This window comes from Dermacentor silvarum, chromosome 11, assembly GCF_013339745.2.
Source record: "Dermacentor silvarum isolate Dsil-2018 chromosome 11, BIME_Dsil_1.4, whole genome shotgun sequence".
In the NCBI taxonomy this organism is placed as follows: Eukaryota; Metazoa; Arthropoda; class Arachnida; order Ixodida; family Ixodidae; genus Dermacentor; species Dermacentor silvarum.
The window spans coordinates 101,966,501-101,986,005 of record NC_051164.1 but is presented as its reverse complement, the minus strand read 5'-3'; the positions used below and the strand labels follow the sequence as shown (position 1 = coordinate 101,986,005).

The 19,505-nt window shown below is 47.1% G+C and overlaps 1 protein-coding gene across 1 annotated transcript; it reads right to left on the bottom strand.

Moving 5' to 3' along the window:
- Window positions 1-951: 951 nt before the first annotated feature.
- On the bottom strand, window positions 952-15,921 carry LOC119432916 (uncharacterized). Its single transcript, XM_037700065.2, has 6 exons — window positions 15,872-15,921; window positions 14,719-14,886; window positions 11,281-11,387; window positions 6,643-6,669; window positions 4,340-4,417; window positions 952-1,267 (listed from the first exon to the last, which is right to left on the bottom strand). The coding sequence occupies exons 2-6, from the start codon at window positions 14,844-14,846 to the stop codon at window positions 1,134-1,136; spliced, it is 474 nt and encodes a 157-aa protein (XP_037555993.1). The 5' UTR covers window positions 14,847-14,886; window positions 15,872-15,921; the 3' UTR covers window positions 952-1,133.
- Window positions 15,922-19,505: the final 3,584 nt, after the last annotated feature.

The following is a 19,505-nucleotide window of genomic DNA, read 5'->3' as shown; positions in this document are numbered from 1 at the left end:
TTTTTCTGGCTTTAATATCAGCATTCCTAGCAGCGGTATATACACTCGGCGTCAAAAGTTCATGGACCGCGGAATCTGAGAGAAAAAAAAAAAGTTGTACATTTGCACAGCCTGTTCGTGCAGCCTGGTGTTTGAATTTTTCCAGTTTGTTATGTCGTAGTATATGCGAGCAGCACAGTGTGCTGTACGAATTTACTGGTAGCGGCCCCGAATTGCTAAAAAAATTTGGCATTTTCTCAGACTCCGCGCTTCATAAACTTTTTACGCCGACTGTACCTTATCCTGGAGCCTGCATACCCACCAGTTACGTGTACATGGCAAAAATTCATGGACAAGTGTAAGAGTATTTGCTCAAACAAGGTCAATGGCGAATTAGCGGTAAATGCGAGAGAAGGGCGTTAGTATCGCGTCGCACCTCTTGGAGGTGCCGGATCCACGGTTTGAACCACGTTCACCACGTTGCGAAGGGTTCTTAAAGAGCTCACACCACACATGTACTGCCTCTTCGAAGAGCGAAGTGCAACTGACAGGCGTTTGGAGCAGACCACCTTCAGCTGCCGAGGTAAATATTTTTCAGCAAAGTGCGCTACAATAAGATGGACTAGAGTCTCCGATACAAAATGTGCGGTTTCTTGTGCATAAGAGCAGCAGATAAGTTGCTACAGCACAGCTTCAGCTTCAAAAACAAACCTCAGTATAAGAAAAAATAAACATGGGAGCGAGGTCTATCATTCGGTTATTTTATTATAGCGAAATGTCACGATGATCGAGGAAGTCCTCAATTTGTGCTACATCAGTACACGTCATTACCTTAAACCTCGGCGGCGTTCCTAGGAAGTCGATTAAGTATTTATGGCGCTGACGTGAATCGCTGACGTGAAGAACAGACGTGAATCTCACAAAAAGCATGAAAGCAATGTCAACCACCAGAATATTTTATTGGGGCGAACGATAACCAAAAATGTTTTTAATGTATACAGCTTCAAGTACACTATGTTCAACGGCAGCTCCGTTTCTAATAAGCCAACTAACAAATAAATCGGCTGGGCCAAATTGCGCTGGGCGTATGCTGCATCCTGTTTAAGCTGGACGAATTTCAGTTTGACTAGATGTCCATTCGCGGAGAGGGCGCGTCACACTAGCCTTCTCCTCATGTCGTCTTTGGCGAACACGACGCCTCGCGTCCCGATTCCATCTTCGGACGCGCTGGTCGTCTCGGTGTCGAAATCATCCGTAGTGTCCTCGTCGTACTCTTCCACCGTCGTCCCTGCAGATGCGATAATCAGAGTTTGTAGGCATCCTTGCGCCTCGAAGACTGAATCACTATGGCGGGTCGTTCATAACATAGTTTCCTACAAAAGTCGTCGGAGGTAATTCTAGCTCTAGCCTGTATAGAAAGTATTCACGTGACGTCACAGACGCCATTTTATTTTGTTACGGGATAAGGTGGAGCTCTTCACCGGTGCTGGCTGTAGAACGTGATGACGGCATTAATGACGTCAGTACGTACCCCCTTATACGGGAGCTGCCTGTATGGAGGTTCAGCCAACATGAGGATGATGTGCAGTACACATATTTGCCTTAAAATTCATCCTCCTGGTTTCAAACGGCTTTGTGACTTTGTAATTTCAATTATTTCAACGAAATATTGTGCTACAGATGCAGCAATTTGCAATGGTTTCGCATGTACGCATATTCTCATTGCCTTGCAGTGTTTACTATAACGAGTGCTTCGAAATTAAGATAGCAAGAGAAAAAAAAGTTATGAATAAGGTCGCAAGAACGTGTGAAGTCACGAGCATGAAAATTAGACAAATCCATGCATACTGACCATCATTTCCGTGGTAGCCGAATGATCGCTGAATTACTTTGCAATTTTTTGTAGAAAACTCACTCTTTCCGAGAAAGGGGTCGTACCTCTCTCAGAGAAAACTGATGATGATGACTTGAATTGATTTTTTTGATTCAAGGGCCAGATATGTCCCAACAGTGTCAATATAAGAACAACGATCAATGAACTTGAATTGTGGATATTGCAGGGCTGTAGAAAAGCCTAAAATTCATCGGTTGTAAATGTGCCTACGCACCTTCAATAAATACATAGAAATGGATGCGGTACGGTGTGTTAAAATGATAAGACATGTGCTGGGAAATGATTACTAGAGCTAAAATAAAATGCTGATTACAGTTGTTTTTCAATAACATTACGGCCTCACCAGGGCCCTTGAACGCAAGGGCCTGGAAGCAAGTGTTGTACTACCGTTTCTGTCGCAACAACAGCCTCCAATGGGAGGCTATGGTATGAATTGCCTGAATGTGCAAGAATTGATATGCTGCACCCATAAAAGCTATTTAATCAACTTCTTTAGACCACGAGGCAGAATAATCAGTAGAACAGAAGGGAGAAAGCTTTAGCTCGGCAAGTTCTATCTAAATAGAGGAGAACGGACAAATAGCTTTTTTTTCCCTCGGCAGTCATTGCACCAGTTGTGATTAGCTTTGTGGCATTTAAAAGGAAATGTTAAAGTCTAGTAACTATTGTAAATTTCATTTATATATTGTAATTTATGGTAATTTTTCATTTATTTTAAAGATGCTCTAGTATCAAGTTTACGAATCTAACTCAGCGATAACAAATGGTATTACAATTGTGTTGACTACACTTCATAATACATCGAAATCGGACAAAATTGATGTATGACACACCACTGTGAAACAAACTGCTAATTTGTGAGTATGACTCTTGCAATGCCCGTGTAAACATTGTAACAATTAACCTAAGCTGTAAATTCATATATTAATCTTGTTCGCTTGAGATGGTCTAATAGATGTAGTTTAATTAACGGCATTTGTTTTCATGTTACAGTTACTGGTTTCGTGATTCATTTTTTAAACCTATCAATTTCTGTTTTTTTTGTAAAAAAATTGATATCTTTAACAAAAATTGGCCTGCCAATTGTTGCTAGAATATAACTGTCCGTCAATTAAATCGGTTGAGTGGTAGTCTCATAAAAGCATTTCTGTATTTTCTTAGGAAATTAGAGTTGGCCCGAGCTGAATCTCCCTCTTAAAACGACCTCGAGAGGCCGACAGATAACTGTGTCATTGTCTGTTGGCTTCGAATGACTTCACTGTTCAACATGCAAACGAGGTAAAGGGGCGACACCATTATAAAAGAAATCTGTGCTTGGAAAAACACACCCAAAAGAAGGAAGACGACCCGAACAAGGGGAGTCAAAGTAAAGGCGAGACCTCCAACGAGAGAAAACTGAATGAGTTCGTCGGGATTCAGGATTTGAAAAGCGGTAATGAATAGTACATCAGGAACGACAGTGTTAGAGACGCCCTTGTATTGCGAGAGCAATAATACGGATACTCGAGTGCCCTAAAATGACTTAGTGGTAATAATTTAGGAAAATAGTTTTAGATTTGTCTATTATACTTTATTATTTCTCGAGCAGTTTGCTTTCTTCATAAAGCTCAAGGAATAGAATTGTTATATCTGCCAAGGGCCATGTTTAAAAATGCATTAAATATGAGAAACCACTTCGCACATGCCCATCTCTGATCCTTTTACACTCGCCATCTTCGGGTGACGTGACATCTGAACCTGTCATGAAAGAGCCGATAGCAACTGCCATAGTGTTACGAGAGGGCCTCGGTATTTGTCCTTGAACGTTACCGATCAATTGAGAACCCAGCATAACGTGGAGACAACAAATTTCGCTGATCAAAATTCATTGCCCACAGTAGAATTTGTCCAAATCGGTTCTCCGACAGCCTGATGGTCTACTTTGTGCATTTCGTGTACATTGCATCATTCAAGACAAGGACTTATTTGCTGACATCACATGGGTTTGGTGTATCTGGGATCCGGATATCTTGTGACCACTTCCAGAAGTGAAAACTTCCAGAAGTGACCACTTCCAGAAGAAAAATAATGACCCTCTCGATCAACCCTTAGCGAGTTTTTGTCTAGTCGAAGAGTGGGTAATATTAGTGGTACAGGCGTAATTAGCGCCAAGGTAGTCGTAAATTAGCCACATGGCGTCATAGAATTCACTATATCCGGGACCGGCCCAATTCGCATGTTGTTCAAAAAAGAAAGTTAACCATTGTTGGCGCTGAGGACAAGGTCGACGTAATCGCTCGTGAAGTACGATGCGAATAAGATGCGAAATTAGTGAATATTGAACATGAAAAAGAGACACAAATATACTGAATAGAGAGATGTAGTCAATATTTAGTTATGGAACCATTTGAACCGTCATGTGTACGTCGACCTTGTCTTCTTTATGGCGTCGACAATGGTTGACCCTTTCTTTTTCGAGCCACTTACCAGCTCTCCATTGAAAGTCCAGTTGCATGGGCGCGGTCTCGCGCTTTCTCTGCTTCGTGCCTTTAGCCACGTCACGCACTGCGAGAACCCATAAAAACACGAGCAAGGCATCACTTAAGATTGCTAGCCATACAGTGGTTGAGTGACCATTCAGACTCAAATATTTCAACTAATACTGCCTTACTCGGCATGTCGTTTTCTTTCTTCAACACGAGGGGCTCCCTTCAGAATTTTTTTTTTCAGTCAGCTTGCCTGCGGTTGTCGTCCCTTCCTGTCTTCGTCGTTTATATAACTTCTGTAATTTTTCGTTACCATTTCTTAACTGCAGTTCCTAATAACTAAACTTTTCGATGGTTTTTGTTTTGTTGATAAGTCTGAATGAACTGTCATCAACCTAGCTGTGCTTTTTTCTGCATATGTATGTGCTGTGAATAAATAAATAAAGAAATTTTACAAATTTATTTGTGAGAGGTGTCGAGGTACACTTTGTATCGCTGGCGTCTATATGTAGGTTACCGCAGCGCCAAATGAAGAGCATAGAGTTAAATTTAAGCAGGAAAAATGGCGTACGAAAGCCACGGCATTGGCGCAATGTCCTGGCTTTTTCTCAATGTGCATTTCGTCCGACTCGACGAGATACGCAGAATGTATTGAAGTTGTGGAAGTTTACGGAATGAATGAGTTAATTCTGGGGATTTTACGTGCCAAAACCACGATTTGATTATGAGGCACGCCGTACTGGGGACTCCCGATTAATTTCGACCACCTGTGGATCTTTACCGAGCCCCCAATGCACAGGAGACGGGTGTTTTTTCTGCACTTCGCCCTCGTAGAAATGCGGCCGTCGCGGCCGGGATTCGATCCCGCGACCTCGTGCTTAGCAGCGCAACACTGAACGTTTATTAACGCTGGAGTGGAAAACCAATATAACACATAACATTGGAGTGCTTGCAAACTGAACTATATCAGAAAGCTCGGTCTAATATACTTTTGTGTTTTCCAAGCAGACCGCGTAGAACGTAACGTTTCCCTCGGCATCCTGTCAGCGTCTTGTTTTAAGTCATGCACGTGTGTCAGACCAGCGCGGTAATACATCTACAATCTTTGCCAGGTACGTTTCCTTTTTTTTTACTTATTTTTTTTTGTTTCATTAACTCTAGTTCCTTCGGGTGACAGGCGATTCACTTGCTCATTTCAATGGCGTATTAAATGACTCGGCAGCAAACTGGCATTTTCACAATTTCATGTACACGATATAGACTTGTTCACCAATTTCGTGAACCCCAATAGACGAAGGCGGCGAAAAACGCAGTTTTAGCGGTTACGACAACGTGACTTGTATTGACGTTTAAACACTGTAAGTACCATTTTCCAGGCATACGTCTTCCGTTTACGGCAAATTCAATGCTCGACTTTACGTGACATCCAAGTCTGTAGCTACGCTTCAAGAACATCCATAGAAGTCGCCTTAACATGGAAATGAAGCGTAGAGCATGAAGAGTACGTTTGGTAAATGCTTCTCGAGGATGTCGCCTTTAAGGGGCCGGCATGCGGGGGTAGCAAAGAGAATATTTTCAACATACATTTTACTACAAAAGATGTTGGTACCCGCATTCGCAATCCTCAATGTTGTGAAGCCTGACAACATATACTTCGTTTGTCCCGAAATTCTTCATAACGGCAAATCTATTTTTAGCATTGAACAATACATTAAACGTTAACTTTTTGCTTCACCCGAATAACAAATTTGTTACCCATTATAATAGCTTGTTATATCAACATTTAGCTCATTTAGCTTTTTCCAGTAAAGTAAGTGGCTATTTCTTACCGCTTGGCTGCATGATCATCGTGACCTCAGTTGCAGTGCCTTTTCTGACTACTGTTGAGACCATCTTGACCTATCTCTAATGTCTATTCACAGGATGGCGTTTTCAGAAACTAAGAATCATGGCAGAATAAAGCAGAAATAAGAATAAGAGCCAAAAAAATAGAAGAAATACTAGTTAGCGACAAGATCCCCTTGCGAAAGCTTTCTACTACAGCCATAGTAAAATCTGGAGGGCGCAGTTTTGGTACGTCATAAAGCTTCTGCAAAACCCATGTATAATATTTAAACAAAACAATGGTTGCAGCACCGCACAGTCTCATAGGACGACTGTTGTTTGAGTGCTGAACGTGACAATTCTTCCAAATGACGGCACACATTAGCAACTAGTTATGCGTATAAGGCCTGCAGCTTCCCATATTTATGTCTCGCGTAAAGTTGTCGTTACTACTCTGATCAGATGGAAATATATACTCACATCCGCTGAGTATGTTGTACAGCCAGGCTGACGACAGGGCCCGTCAGGAAATGCAAGAAAATTTACTGGTTAACACAGGAGCGATAGACATACAAGTTATACAACTGAAAATGAGTTAGTTGTGATATATCCTTAAAAAATTGCCGCAGTTTCACCCGAAAGGCGAAGCATCAATTGCAACTTAGTAGAGAGCTATACGGAGTAAGGATAGTAGTTTTATCAGCTGTATAAACTTGGACATGCTAGCAGCACCAGCAACGCGCAGTAACTGTTGTCGACGCCGTCGGCGTTTTGCCCGCATTCGCACCGAACGCGCGCGGCGTTGGTGACTGTTGCCGGTGCCTCTGGGGGTGGCTCGGAGGTTTTCGACGAGAACAGAATGGGACACGCGTAGAGCAGCGTCAGAAATATTACCCACCTTCTCGACTCGCAACGTTTTTATATAATTACGCATTTGGTGCCGCAGCTAAACGTCGCCTCCCCTCCCTCCCTCCTGTCCCTCCACGGCCTTTCGCGCGATGGAAGAAGTCGCGTTTGCTCTCTATATATGGTGATTGTAAGGGAGGAAAGAGACGCTTAATTCTGCAGCCCTTCAGAGGGCCCGGCGCAGAACGCGCGTTTGCTCTCCGACGTGCGCGTTCGCTCCCCATGAAAGCGCGCGTCCCTCGCGCCCTTTCATGCGCGCATTTCGCATCAATCATGTGCGCATTTCGTTTCTTCTTGTTCCGATAACCTGATAACCTAACAAAATTCATCAGTTTGTTACTTCTAAGACTCATTTCAATGAGTGAAATGTATGTGAACGCTGGACGCGGTTTAACAATATGAGTCTTTTAGATGCGATATCTTATGCTCGGGGCTATGTCACTCCCTCCCTCCGCCGTGCGGCGTCCACTGCCGGTTCCACTTCTCGTTCCGCTTCCGGTTCCGGAAGCCAGCTTCCGGCTTCCGGAGAATGCTTCCGGCGATTTGCCCGAATGATCCCCCGGTGCTTCGCCCACTCATCATCATTCACTTCGTCCTCTCAATCTCCTCCCGCAACGCCGCGATGAGTGCCACGGACAGCGCCAGCGTCAACATCACTGTCAGCGCCATGGACAGCGCCACGGAGAAGAGGGCTCGAGCCGCTGCCACGAAACAGCAGCGGCGACAGGCCGATCTGAAAACTAATGGCAACTTGAGTCGACCCCATGGCTGCTTCGCATACTACTCAGGGTTCCCCTACGGGAAGATGGTGTAATCTTTTTGCATAATTTAGTGCCAACCAAACGAAAAATGTTCAACATTCGATGCGCAAGCGCGCAAGCTGTACGCTTATCAAGAGAGCACTGCTTTAACACGTCTTTTACTATATTTTACAAGTGGATCCAATAAATTCTGGAACAATATCCAAGGTAAATATACCTGGTAGCGAAGCTTCCATAGAAGCTCATACGTTCAAAACATGGTTGTTCATCGGCGGTTCGTGTAGGGTGCCTACATGCAAAACGGCGTTGCATGTAGGCACCCTAGGTTCATGGGGCTTATAGCGCCATCTGTGGGAGGAGGGAACACTTCCGGCGGAAGGAAAAATTATTTGACGTCATATCCGTTAAAAAACAGAAGTGACGTCATTTTGTTCTCAAAGGCGCGAAATTTGTTTTCGGAGGTCTGCCATTGCAGCTGTATATTCAAATGCCCCGCCATTCGACTTGATGGGCGTTTTGAGACTTCAGCGCGGAGAGCGATGCAGGAAAAGATCAGCCGTACGGGCGTCGAAATCGCATCGCTGCACAGAAGATACTTTCCTTGGAGGCCGATGGAAGCTTTAAGCGGGGAGTGCTCGTCCTTTCGTCGGGCGCCAAGCCCGTCGGCGAGCGCTGTCCCACGAAAACAACTAAAGTAAACAATTATCTCGCGGTCGCAACTCACTACTTTTGACTGAACCGGTTAAGAAACAATGAAACTGTTCGCGTCACCAAACTCAGAAAAACGTCGACAATCAAAGCAACACGAGGGTGTGGGCGTATTGTAACAGTGAACTTTACGAGCGCGCCTTTCTGCCCACTTCAAGAGTTATATTGCATTGCAAGTGATAGCAGCGTCAACGCCCGCAGCTATCGGTAGGCGCTCTTACGGTGGGCGCCGAAAAAAGGTATTTATTGATAATGATCAAGTAAAATAGAGTTGTTCTTTTCTCCCCATGCATATATAAAATTGATTAGAAATTTTATTTTCGTTGACTGAATTTAACTGTGTCTCGCTTTAATTAAAAAAAAACGCTTTTTTCTCTCCCTAATGTTTGTTCCCTCCAAACGTAGTCGCGCTTCAATCGCTGCTCCCATAACCACCCTTGCTAATGTCGGTGACAATTCGTTCTGAACCGCTTTTCGCTCGAAGCTTCGCGACCTATGTGGATCGACCTTGCTGTATCAGCGAAAAAGAAATTTCTATCGCAAATGTCACTTGACGGAACTATTGTAACGGATCAGATAAGCATTTTTCCAGCATTCAAATGCATATTTTTTGTCGTGTTTTTGCCACTTCTGATTGAAACATTGCACGTAACTCCGCAATCGCAAGTTCTCTGAATATACTGGTCAAGCAGAGCAAGGCATGTCACATCAGTCTTGTGCGCCTTTCTTTTCGTCTTGTTCCAATAACCAGACAAAATTCAGTTTGTTATTTCAATGAATCATTTCAATGACGAGGTTGAGTTTTCGTCCTGGTGTAGTAATATGCTATTGAACTTGAAAACCAAAGCAGCGTGTTGTCCAAACAATTTCCCAAACGAATTTCTATGGCGATATGCTCTATGCCTTGCTAAATTTGTGTTATATTTTTTATGTGCTTTCTTGTTTTTTGACTGAGACCGCCGTATGTTAGGGAATTACCGCTCAATTTTATTAAATTTGTCACGTTGGAAAATTATTGAGCATATCATGGCTACTGGTAGAAATTAAATCTTGGAAGAACACGCCGTACTAATTTTCAGCGTGGATTTACGAAATGATTATCCACCATGACGCAACTTGTCAGCATTGTTTCATTCTCTTGCATTAACCCTCGATGGACACAGCAAGATAAACTTTTAAATGCGCAAGCATTTCTATGGTTACCCAACGATAAAACTGTCCGAGTGTCCGTCTGTCTGTCCGTCCTTCGCGTAAGACGATCGCTTTCAAGATAGAGCCAGCAGCAATGTTTTCGCCAGCTGCGGAAGAAGACGGCGACGAACGCGCGAGACTCTGGGACCACGTGACGTGTGCAATCAGGCACGCACTAGGCACACCTTTAGTAAGCCAGAACTGTGGAGCAGCCGTGGCTTCGGATCGGAACGTCATCAGCGCACCTGGCACCGGCACCTGCCGTAGTTTGCTTGCCTCAACAGTTCACTGTTGCATAGCCTTCCGCAGAAGTTCGTGTCGCTGCAGCGCTGTCACATTTAGCCGTAATGGCGCCAAAATGACTGCAGCCGCTGAGCAGTGCTAGGATTACCCGCAGTGTTGAGTGTAAGCACTCAACACCAAATCGTTACTACGAAATGCTTACGCATCATTAAGATTACTCTCTGAGGAGATTCTACGCATTTTTTTTTTATTTCTATAATGCCTTTGACAGAGTTCAACAAGTAACCTTAAAGCTTAGAATCATGGGTATTCCAGAAATGTTTGCTGGATTTCGACTAATCGAAAACCATACGCGCAGATATCTGTCTCCCGGTCATATCAGGTAGACTAACCACAGGGCAGTGTCCTAGGCTATTTGCTCTTCCTCATGCATATTAACCACGTTGTTGATGTTGTAACCATGGAGTAGAAATTAGACTATTTACTGGCGATTGCGGTTTCTTTAAAGAAATTGCTAAAGACGCTGAACGTTACTAAATGTAATGTTCAGAGTCTTCAAATAATCCAAAGGAAGGCTGTAAGGTCTAGACTTAACATATTAGCCGTGCTAGGCTCGCCCTCGGAGCTAATGCAAGTTAATTACATACAGCCATTACAAGTAAGAAAGCAAAAGCTCCGGCTCGACTTCATCTTCTATCTTGAAAGTAGCAAACTAGCTGTACTTCTTTCACCAGATTTTAATAGGTCCTTCTCCGACAACAGGAGCAAAACTCACTAATACCATATTTTTAATGCAGTGACCTGTTCAAGCATAACTGCGAGTCGGCCTAGTTGGAACAGATTCATTTTCTTAAAATTTTTGTGCGCAAACAAACAGGGACGAAGAAAAGAGCGCTCGTCCTTGTGTTACTCCTTTTCTTCGTCCCAGTTTGTTTGCGCACAAAAATTTTAAGAAAATGGACCTGTTTAAATTTTTTCTTTCGAGGACGATAAATGAATTAAATAATTTTGCTGAAGCAGATTATTACACTGCGAGATAGCATTATGGTGCCTACATCGCTGTTGTCTGTTTTTTTTTTTTGTGTATCGCTGATTTATTTTCCTTTGTATTGACCTCCCTGGTTGACCTTGAGTCCGCAGTACGGAATATATAAATTAAACTTCAACCACTGACAACTAGCCTGAACAAGGTAGACGAACGTACTGTGAGCGCCGCTCAAGTAAATCCCTAGCTCCGTTATTTTTTTAGCTCTTATGGTGACATTCAGTTGAAAACAACAACTGTGTAACAGCACAATGTGGTACTCACGCATGTTCTCCTTGTAGGCGTATATAACCAGGCAGACCAGGATAACGAGGGCACCGAGCACGAAAAACACCTGGTAAGAGGTCTTGACCTTCTTGTCTCGCCACTTCCTGCGGCACAACGGCAAACAAAACGATTAGTTTTGCCTACAAAAAAAGATGTAGTGCTACGTCTCCAACGGAGAGGGAAAATTTCTGCCGGTGCATAGAATGACATAAGGTTGAGCAGGTTGCTTGGGATTCGCGGTAATGAAAGGCAGGCGTGCTAACACGGACACCAGAAGACACGTCGTGGTAGCTCAGTGGCAGTGGCGTTGTGCTGCTGAGCGCGAGGTCAGGGGTTCGGTCCCGGTCGCGGCTGCCGCATTTCGACGGGGGTAAAATGCAACAACACGCCCTATGCACTTAGATTCGGCTGCACGTTGAAGAACCACATGTGGTCAAATACTGATCAGTTAAAATTAAATTTAAAACTAAGTCTGATTAGACTAAGTATCCTTTAAAAACTTTATTTTCGGGAAAATGAAGGTCAGCGTTTTCTTTTTCAGTTCTTTTTTTTTCAGTTTCGCGTCAAAAACCCCCACCATCAGTTACATCAACGTAACATCACGGATATTAAGATGTCTTTCTTTGTGCATTGGCCGTTGTTGCGCAGCAAATGTTTTCCAAACTTGCCAAGTCCTATCTTTGGCTCATTTAGACTGACACAACATAGGGAATCTTTACCAATAAAGAATGGACTAGGCCCGAGCGGATGGCGCCAATATTCCTGACGTCATGACGTGCTGGTGCGGGAACCCCGTGTCTTTCACATTTGCGTCTTCTCTTGCCTAACAAGACTTTTGTAAAACCCTCGTAAACGTTGTAACACAAACTATATATATATATATATATATATATATATATATATATGTTAGGTCATGGGACAAACCAGGACCCTTAAGAGTGTAAAAATTATTCGCAGACATATGCAAGTCCGAGCAACATGATACATCAAATAAACGGCGAAGCTGCACAATTGACTTCTCACACTGCTCGGAAGAACTGAGCGTTTGTTGGTTGCGTGCACTTTTGCGATTCATCACCGATGCCTCCTGCGCGCTCTGACTCATGCACTGGCCATCCGGCCACTTCGGTGCTTCTATATGCTTCGTTGCATCTATACGCATACCGCATTGTCGGCTGCTCTTAACCACCACGGTCATACAAAGTCCCGGTGCTTCTATACGCATACCGCATTGTCGGCTGCTCTTAACCACCACAGTCATACAAACTCCTAGCTGGCCTCCAACGTGAAGCCGGTAAAATGGAACGTGAGAAGCAAAAAATTATGAATTTCTGTCTAAGAATACCGCGAAAATAAGGTGTCATCTGCTTTCGTGAGATGTACACAAGTTACTTTTATTTCATATTCACGATAATTATGTTTCAAAGCGATAAATTTGTGACACCAACCAAGGTTGCGTTGTTTTAAAACCGAGCATGCCACCACATGCCGTTTTTCACAGCTTATACTCTCCTCCGTTCCGTACAAAGCAGCCAACGCTGGGGAAGTTACACAGGAAGGTGGGTCAAGAAACGTCATGACTCCAACAGCGTTCGTTCGCACAAGCATGCACGTGAGGCTCCTCGCAACGGGTTGCAAATAAAAAATGTTGCAGTTTCGCCCGAAAGGTGAAGCATCAATTGCGAGAGCAAATTAGTAGAGAGCTATTCGGAATAGGGACAGTAGCTTTATCAGCTGTATAAACTTGGACATGGAAAAGCACCAGCAACGCGCAGAACTGTTGTCGACGCCGTCGCCGTTTTGCCCGCGTTCGTACCGAACGCGCGCGGCGTTGGTGAATGTTGCCAGGGCCTCTGGGGGGCGGCTTGGAGGTTTTCGACGAGAGCAGAACGGGAAACTCGTCGAGCAGCGTCGGAAGTCTTTACCACCTTCTCGCCTCGCAACGTTTTTATATAAATGCGCATTTGGTGCTGCAGCTAAACGTTGCCTCCCCTCCCTCCCTCCCGTCCCCCGACGGCCTGTCGTGCGACGGAAGAAGTCACGTTTGCTCTGTATATATGGTGATTGTAAAGGACGAAAGAGACGCTTAATTCTGCAGGAGCACGGCGCAGAACGCGCGTTTGTTCTCCGTCGTGCGTTCGCTCCCCGTGAAAGCGCGTGTCCTTCGCGCCCTCGTCGCCACAGCGTCCGGCGCGCGGCGACGATTTCATCGCCGTTGACGTCATACGGAACCAGCAGAAATCCTCTTTGAGTGTCCGTATGCAATAAAAAAAAAACCGCAAAGAACAAAAAATTTGGATGACGCTTAAACTTCGTCAAGAGTAGTAGAACGCGATAACGTTTTCGGGATCCGTTCGCATCGCAACGCGCGTTTGTAGGTCTAGTAGAAATGCTGGAACAGGGGTTTGTGTTTAGTTTCCTCGTAGCAGAATTGGGTTTTCTCGTACATTCAAATTACAATCCGACATCGATTGGTAAAACAGTCCGACGGCGAATCCGACGCCGAATGGTAAAGTCGTACTTTACCATTTTCCTGGAGGATTTCACTGTGAGAAATTCAATTTTTGTTCACCAAAACGTTGCACCACGTGGAGGGCCTGCGCGGTCGGGGTGGTTGGGGATTTTCTCCGCCACGCGCATCGCACGCTGGTTGCCAACGCCAGATTTTCGGCAACACGGGTCCCTTAACGCTGTCGCGCTAAAATAAAATTTATCTAAAACAATGCATTAGCAGCCCTATACCCCAGTGTGTTTGTTTCTAAGGATTAAAACTTGTTTCGTTCAATACTGACTGAGATTATATAAGAAATCACGGCCCAAGCACTCCGTAAAGATGGTTAACAGCGAAGCTAAAACACGTGGCCCCGGTGTTTATGACTGGGTTAATCCCGACGGTACATTACAGTCTTTCTCAGTTATTGGTTACGTCTTTTTGTTTCTTCATGAGGCTACACACATGTTCGGCGGCGACGGAGAAAACGACGTCACTGACGGCATGCCCGCAGTCCACCGCTGTCTCATTGCCGCTTGCGATTCTTCAAAATTAAATTGCTTCAAATCTGTCCGTCACGTAAGACAATGGCCCCCTTAAGCAATCGTTCACACCCCCGTAAACGCGGTCTCCCCATTACGCCGACAGAAGTGAAATTGTACGCTGGAGTGATGAGCGGCAACAGAGCCAGCTGAGGAAGAAGACGACGACGCTCGAGCCATTGCTGATGACGATAGTTTCTGCGTACAGGCGACAGACGGACGAATTGGCTAGCCATATACAGCTACGCTGTAAAACAGTTGCGCACAATTGCGTTCAAAAAACATCGAACTATAACCAAGTGCGAACGAAGCCACTGCAAGAAGTCTCTCTAGCCTGCATAGCGTTGACTGCTATGTAGGGAACGGAGTATAGCTATAAACTTTTTTTTTATGTGTCAGCACCTGAGGAAGTAGTTCCTCCTCGTTATGTCCACCCGGCGTCCGCTGGGCAGCCGAAGCTTCTTATAGTACGGGTGCGCCTTGGAGTAGTGGCCGACCGGTGTGTCCGGAACCACGGTGTGTTCGTCCATGCTGCCCTGGCTGGAATCGCCTAAGTTAGAGTCGGTGAACCTGCAGGTGCGATGACGCGCGGCGTTTGTGGTTAGACGACGACGCGCGATGACATCGCCGCGCTTTGCTTCTTGCGAACGCGGGGACAGAAGCCGGCTGTCTCGGCCCAACGCGCGTAAGTACGCCCATCCTCCTGACACCGTTTGTACTTAGTATAGCGGACATTGTTTTCATTTCTTTTGAAATTTATATCGGAAACCACTACGTAAATTATTTATCACTATCCCCCATGGATGCTTGCTGAACTGTGTATGAATGTGGTTTAATCTGAATTTCTACGAAAGTTTGCTTACGCCCAAACACACAGGGCGACTGCAGTTATTGTAGTCCAACTGCCACGGGAAAAAATCTCAATGCTCGCGGCCCACTGGGTAGATCCAGACACAACTGCTCTCTCTCTGTCAATTGCTCAACTGCAAGCTGCCCTCTTGAACCCAATCCGTAATATTGGTGGCTGCATTCTGGGAAATAAGGTTTTGTGTGCCACCTTTCGTGCCTATGTGTTAGTTGTTTATATTTTATTCTTTCCCAAAAGTAATCGGTGTGTGATTCGATATTAGAAGCCCGTGTTTAGCTAATTTGCGTATTCGATTTGAAAATCTCGTTCGAACATACTAATTCATTGATCCTTACATACTTGTCCATAAGCCGAATAATCGCAGAGATCGATACTTTTGATGTGAAACCGACGTGTGTTGTTACGTATTCGAAATATTGAACACTCGCACACGCGTATAAGAGGCAAAACCATTTCAGTGGTAAGTTAGAGCTCATGATGCTTTGCACTTTCATTGCCCCGCGTACGTCGCACTGTTTCAAACATTAAAACCAGGACGTATGCTTCGCCAGCGAACACGTTCAGCTTTTACAACCCAACTTTGTTCCACAATCTTTCGACCCCGACTGTATGGTGCCCGATGCCCTTGAATCGCTGTTATTGTGCAAGAATGCGAGGTAAACTTGAACAGCGGTGAACCGCACTTACTGCTCAAAGTCGCGTCCTTCGTCGTACTTTCGAAGCCTTCTTAGTCGCTCCCTCCGGCGTCTGTTGCTGCGAGCGAGATAAGACGAAACGAGTTTGTTCATGAAAAACATAGCAGAGACGATACGCTACAGGAAGCGGTTGTCTCTTTGTCAGTGATCTTTGTGAAGTCAAATAGACGCAGTGATTACAAGGACCAACTTCCTTTCGTGACAACGTTGACCCCGGAGACACACATTTTTCGACAAGTGCTTGCAAAGGTTGTTAAGCAAACCAGAGACCATTGATACAGATAAGAATAAGAGGACAATGACTATGAGAGGACTATAGTGCAAGACTGACATCATAATGTCAGAATAGGGATGCGAATCAGCACACGTACGCGGATGTATGTATTGTCTATACATAATAAGCGTAAGCGTGCTAATTTTTCGCCCCTCTTCATCTAATGGACAATAGAAGAGGATGCTGTGCGTGGTGAAGCCGTTATACCTCGAAACACGGTTGAGAGCGCTGCAAAACGATAGCGCATGAGCTCAATTAATTTCAGGGGCGAAGCTCAATTGGGTCGGGCCTTGTCCCTCGTCGCGCCGTCGTAGCCACGCTAGTACTCGCTGCTACCGCTAGCGGCGCAGCTGTGCTCTCTTTCTCTCTCGTTCCCGACGCGCGCTCTCTCTCTCATTCGTAGCTAGGGGAGCTGCGGTGCACAACGGCGTAGGGAGCCTACATGCAACGCCGTTTTAAAACGGCGTTGCATGTAGGCTTCCTACAACGGCGTTCATTCTCGGCGCGCTCTCTCTCTCTCTTTCTCTCTCTCTCGTCCGTAGCTAGGGGCGCTGCGGTGCACAAGAGTGTTCGTTCCCGACGCGCGCTCTCTTTCTCTCTCGTCCGTAGCTCTGGTTTACCCGAATGCGCTCGTTTCTCTTTCTCTCTCGTTCCCGACGCGCGCGCTCTCTCTCTCCTCCGTAGCTAGGGGCGCTGCGGTGTACAAGGGCGTAGGGAGAATACATGCAACGGCGTGTAGGCTCCCTACAAGGGCGTTCGTTCCCGACGCGCGCTCTCTTTCTCGTCCGTAGCTCTGGTTTACCCGAATGCGTTCGTTTCTCTTTCTCTCTCGTTCCCGACGCGCTCTCTCTCTCTCTCTCTCTCTCGTCCGTAGCTAGGGGCGCTGCGGTGCACAAGAGTGTTCGTTCCCGACGCGCGCTCTCTTTCTCTCTCGTCCGTAGCTCTGGTTTACCTGAATGCGCTCGTTTCTCTTTCTCTCTCGTTCCCGACGCGCGCGCTCTCTCTCTCTTCCGTAGCTAGGGGCGCTGCGGTGTACAAGGGCGTAGGGAGCCTACATGCAACGGCGTGTAGGCTCCCTACAAGGGCGTTCGTTCCCGACGCGCGCTCTCTTTCTCTCTCGTCCGTAGCTCTGGTTTACCCGAATGCGTTCGTTTCTCTTTCTCTTTCTCTCTCGTTCCCGACGCGCGCGCGCTCTCTCTCTCTCGTCCGTAGCTAGGGGCGCTGCGGTGAACAAGGGCGTTCGTTCCCGACGCGCGCTCTCTTTCTCTCTCGTCCGTAGCTCTGGTTTACCCGAATGCGCTCGTTTCTCTTTCTCTCTCGTTCCCGACGCGCTCGCTCTCTCTCTCCTCCGTAGCTAGGGGCGCTGCGGTGTACAAGGGCGTAGGGAGCCTACATGCAACGGCGTGTAGGCTCCCTACAAGGGCGTTCGTTCCCGACGCGCGCTCTCTTTCTCTCTCGTCCGTAGCTCTGGTTTACCCGAATGCGCTCGTTTCTCTTTCTCTCTCGTTCCCGACGCGCGCGCTCTCTCTCTCCTCTGTAGCTAGGGGCGCTGCGATGTACAAGGGCGTAGGGAGCCTACATGCAACGGCGTGTAGGCTCCCTACAAGGGCGTTCGTTCCCGACGCGCGCTCTCTTTCTCTCTCGTCCGTAGCTAGGGGCGCTGCGGTGTACAAGGGCGTTCGTTCCCGACGCGCGCTCTCTTTCTCTCTCGTCCGTAGCTCTGGTTTACCCGAATGCGCTCGTTTCTCTTTCTCTCTCGTTCCCGACGCGCTCGCTCTCTCTCTCCTCCGTAGCTAGGGGCGCTGCGGTGTACAAGGGCGTAGGGAGCCTACATGCAACGGCGTGTAGGCTCCCTACAAGGGCGTTCGTTCCCGACGCGCGCTCTCTTTCTCTCTCGTCCGTAGCTCTGGTTTACCCGAATGCGTTCGTTTCTCTTTCTCTCTCGTTCCCGACGCGCGCGCTCTCTCTCTCTCGTCCGTAGCTAGGGGCGCTGCGGTGAACAAGGGCGTTCGTTCCCGACGCGCGCTCTCTTTCTCTCTCGTCCGTAGCTCTGGTTTACCCGAATGCGCTCGTTTCTCTTTCTCTCTCGTTCCCGACGCGCGCGCTCTCTCTCTCTCCTCCGTAGCTAGGGGCGCTGCGGTGTACAAGGGCGTAGGGAGCCTACATTCAACGGCGTGTAGGCTCCCTACAAGGGCGTTCGTTCCCGACGCGCGCTCTCTTTCTCTCTCGTCCGTAGCTCTGGTTTACCCGAATGCGTTCGTTTCTCTTTCTCTTTCTCTCTCGTTCCCGACGCGCGCTCTCTCTCTCTCTCGTCCGTAGCTAAGGGCGCTGCGGTGAACAAGGGCGTTCGTTCCCGACGCGCGCTCTCTTTCTCTCTCGTCCGTAGCTCTGGTTTACCCGAATGCGCTCGTTTCTCTTTCTCTCTCGTTCCCGACGCGCGCTCTCTCTCTCTCCTCCGTAGCTAGGGGCGCTGTGGTGTACAAGGGCGTAGGGAGCCTACATGCAACGGCGTGTAGGCTCCCTACAAGGGCGTTCGTTCCCGACGCGCGCTCTCTTTCTCTCTCGTCCGTAGCTCTGGTTTACCCGAATGCGTTCGTTTCTCTTTCTCTTTCTCTCTCGTTCCCGACGCGCGCGCTCTCTCTCTCTCGTCCGTAGCTAGGGGCGCTGCGGTGAACAAGGGCGTTCGTTCCCGACGCGCGCTCTCTTTCACTCTCGTCCGTAGCTCTGGTTTACCCGAATGCGCTCGTTTCTCTTTCTCTCTCGTTCCCGACGCGCGCGCTCTCTCTCTACTCTGTAGCTAGGGGCGCTGCGGTGTACAAGGGCGTAGGGAGCCTACATGCAACGGCGTGTAGGCTCCCTACAAGGGCGTTCGTTCCCGACGCGCGCCCTCTTTCTCTCTCGTCCGTAGCTCTGGTTTACCCGAATGCGTTCGTTTCTCTTTCTCTCTCGTTCCCGACGCTCTATCTCTCTCTCTCTCGTCCGTAGCTAGGGGCGCTGCGGTGAACAAGGGCGTTCGTTCCCGACGCGCGCTCTCTTTCTCTCTCGTCCGTAGCTCTGGTTTACCCGAATGCGCTCGTTTCTCTTTCTCTCTCGTTCCCGATGCGCGCGCGCTCTCTCTCTCGTCTGTAGCTAGGGGCGCTGCGATGTAGAAGGGCGTAGGGAGCCTACATGCAACGGCGTGTAGGCTCCCTACAAGGGCGTTCGTTCCCGACGCGCGCTCTCTTTCTCTCTCGTCCGTAGCTAGGGGCGCTGCGGTGTACAAGGGCGTTCGTTCCCGACGCGCGCTCTCTTTCTCTCTCGTCCGTAGCTCTGGTTTACCCGAATGCGCTCGTTTCTCTTTCTCTCTCGTTCC

What these genes read in the sequence shown, in the direction of transcription:
- LOC119432916 (XM_037700065.2), bottom strand. Translation starts at nt 14,846, where the DNA reads ATGGACGAACACACCGTGGTTCCGGACACACCGGTCGGCCACTACTCC. An exon ending in AGGAGGAACTACTTCCTCAG is followed by an intron (nt 11,388 to 14,718) that starts GTGCTGACACAT and finishes GTTGTGCCGCAG; the next exon opens with GAAGTGGCGAGACAAGAAGG. An exon ending in GGACTTTCAATGGAGAGCTG is followed by an intron (nt 1,268 to 4,339) that starts GTAAGTGGCTCG and finishes TCGCATCTGCAG; the next exon opens with GGACGACGGTGGAAGAGTAC.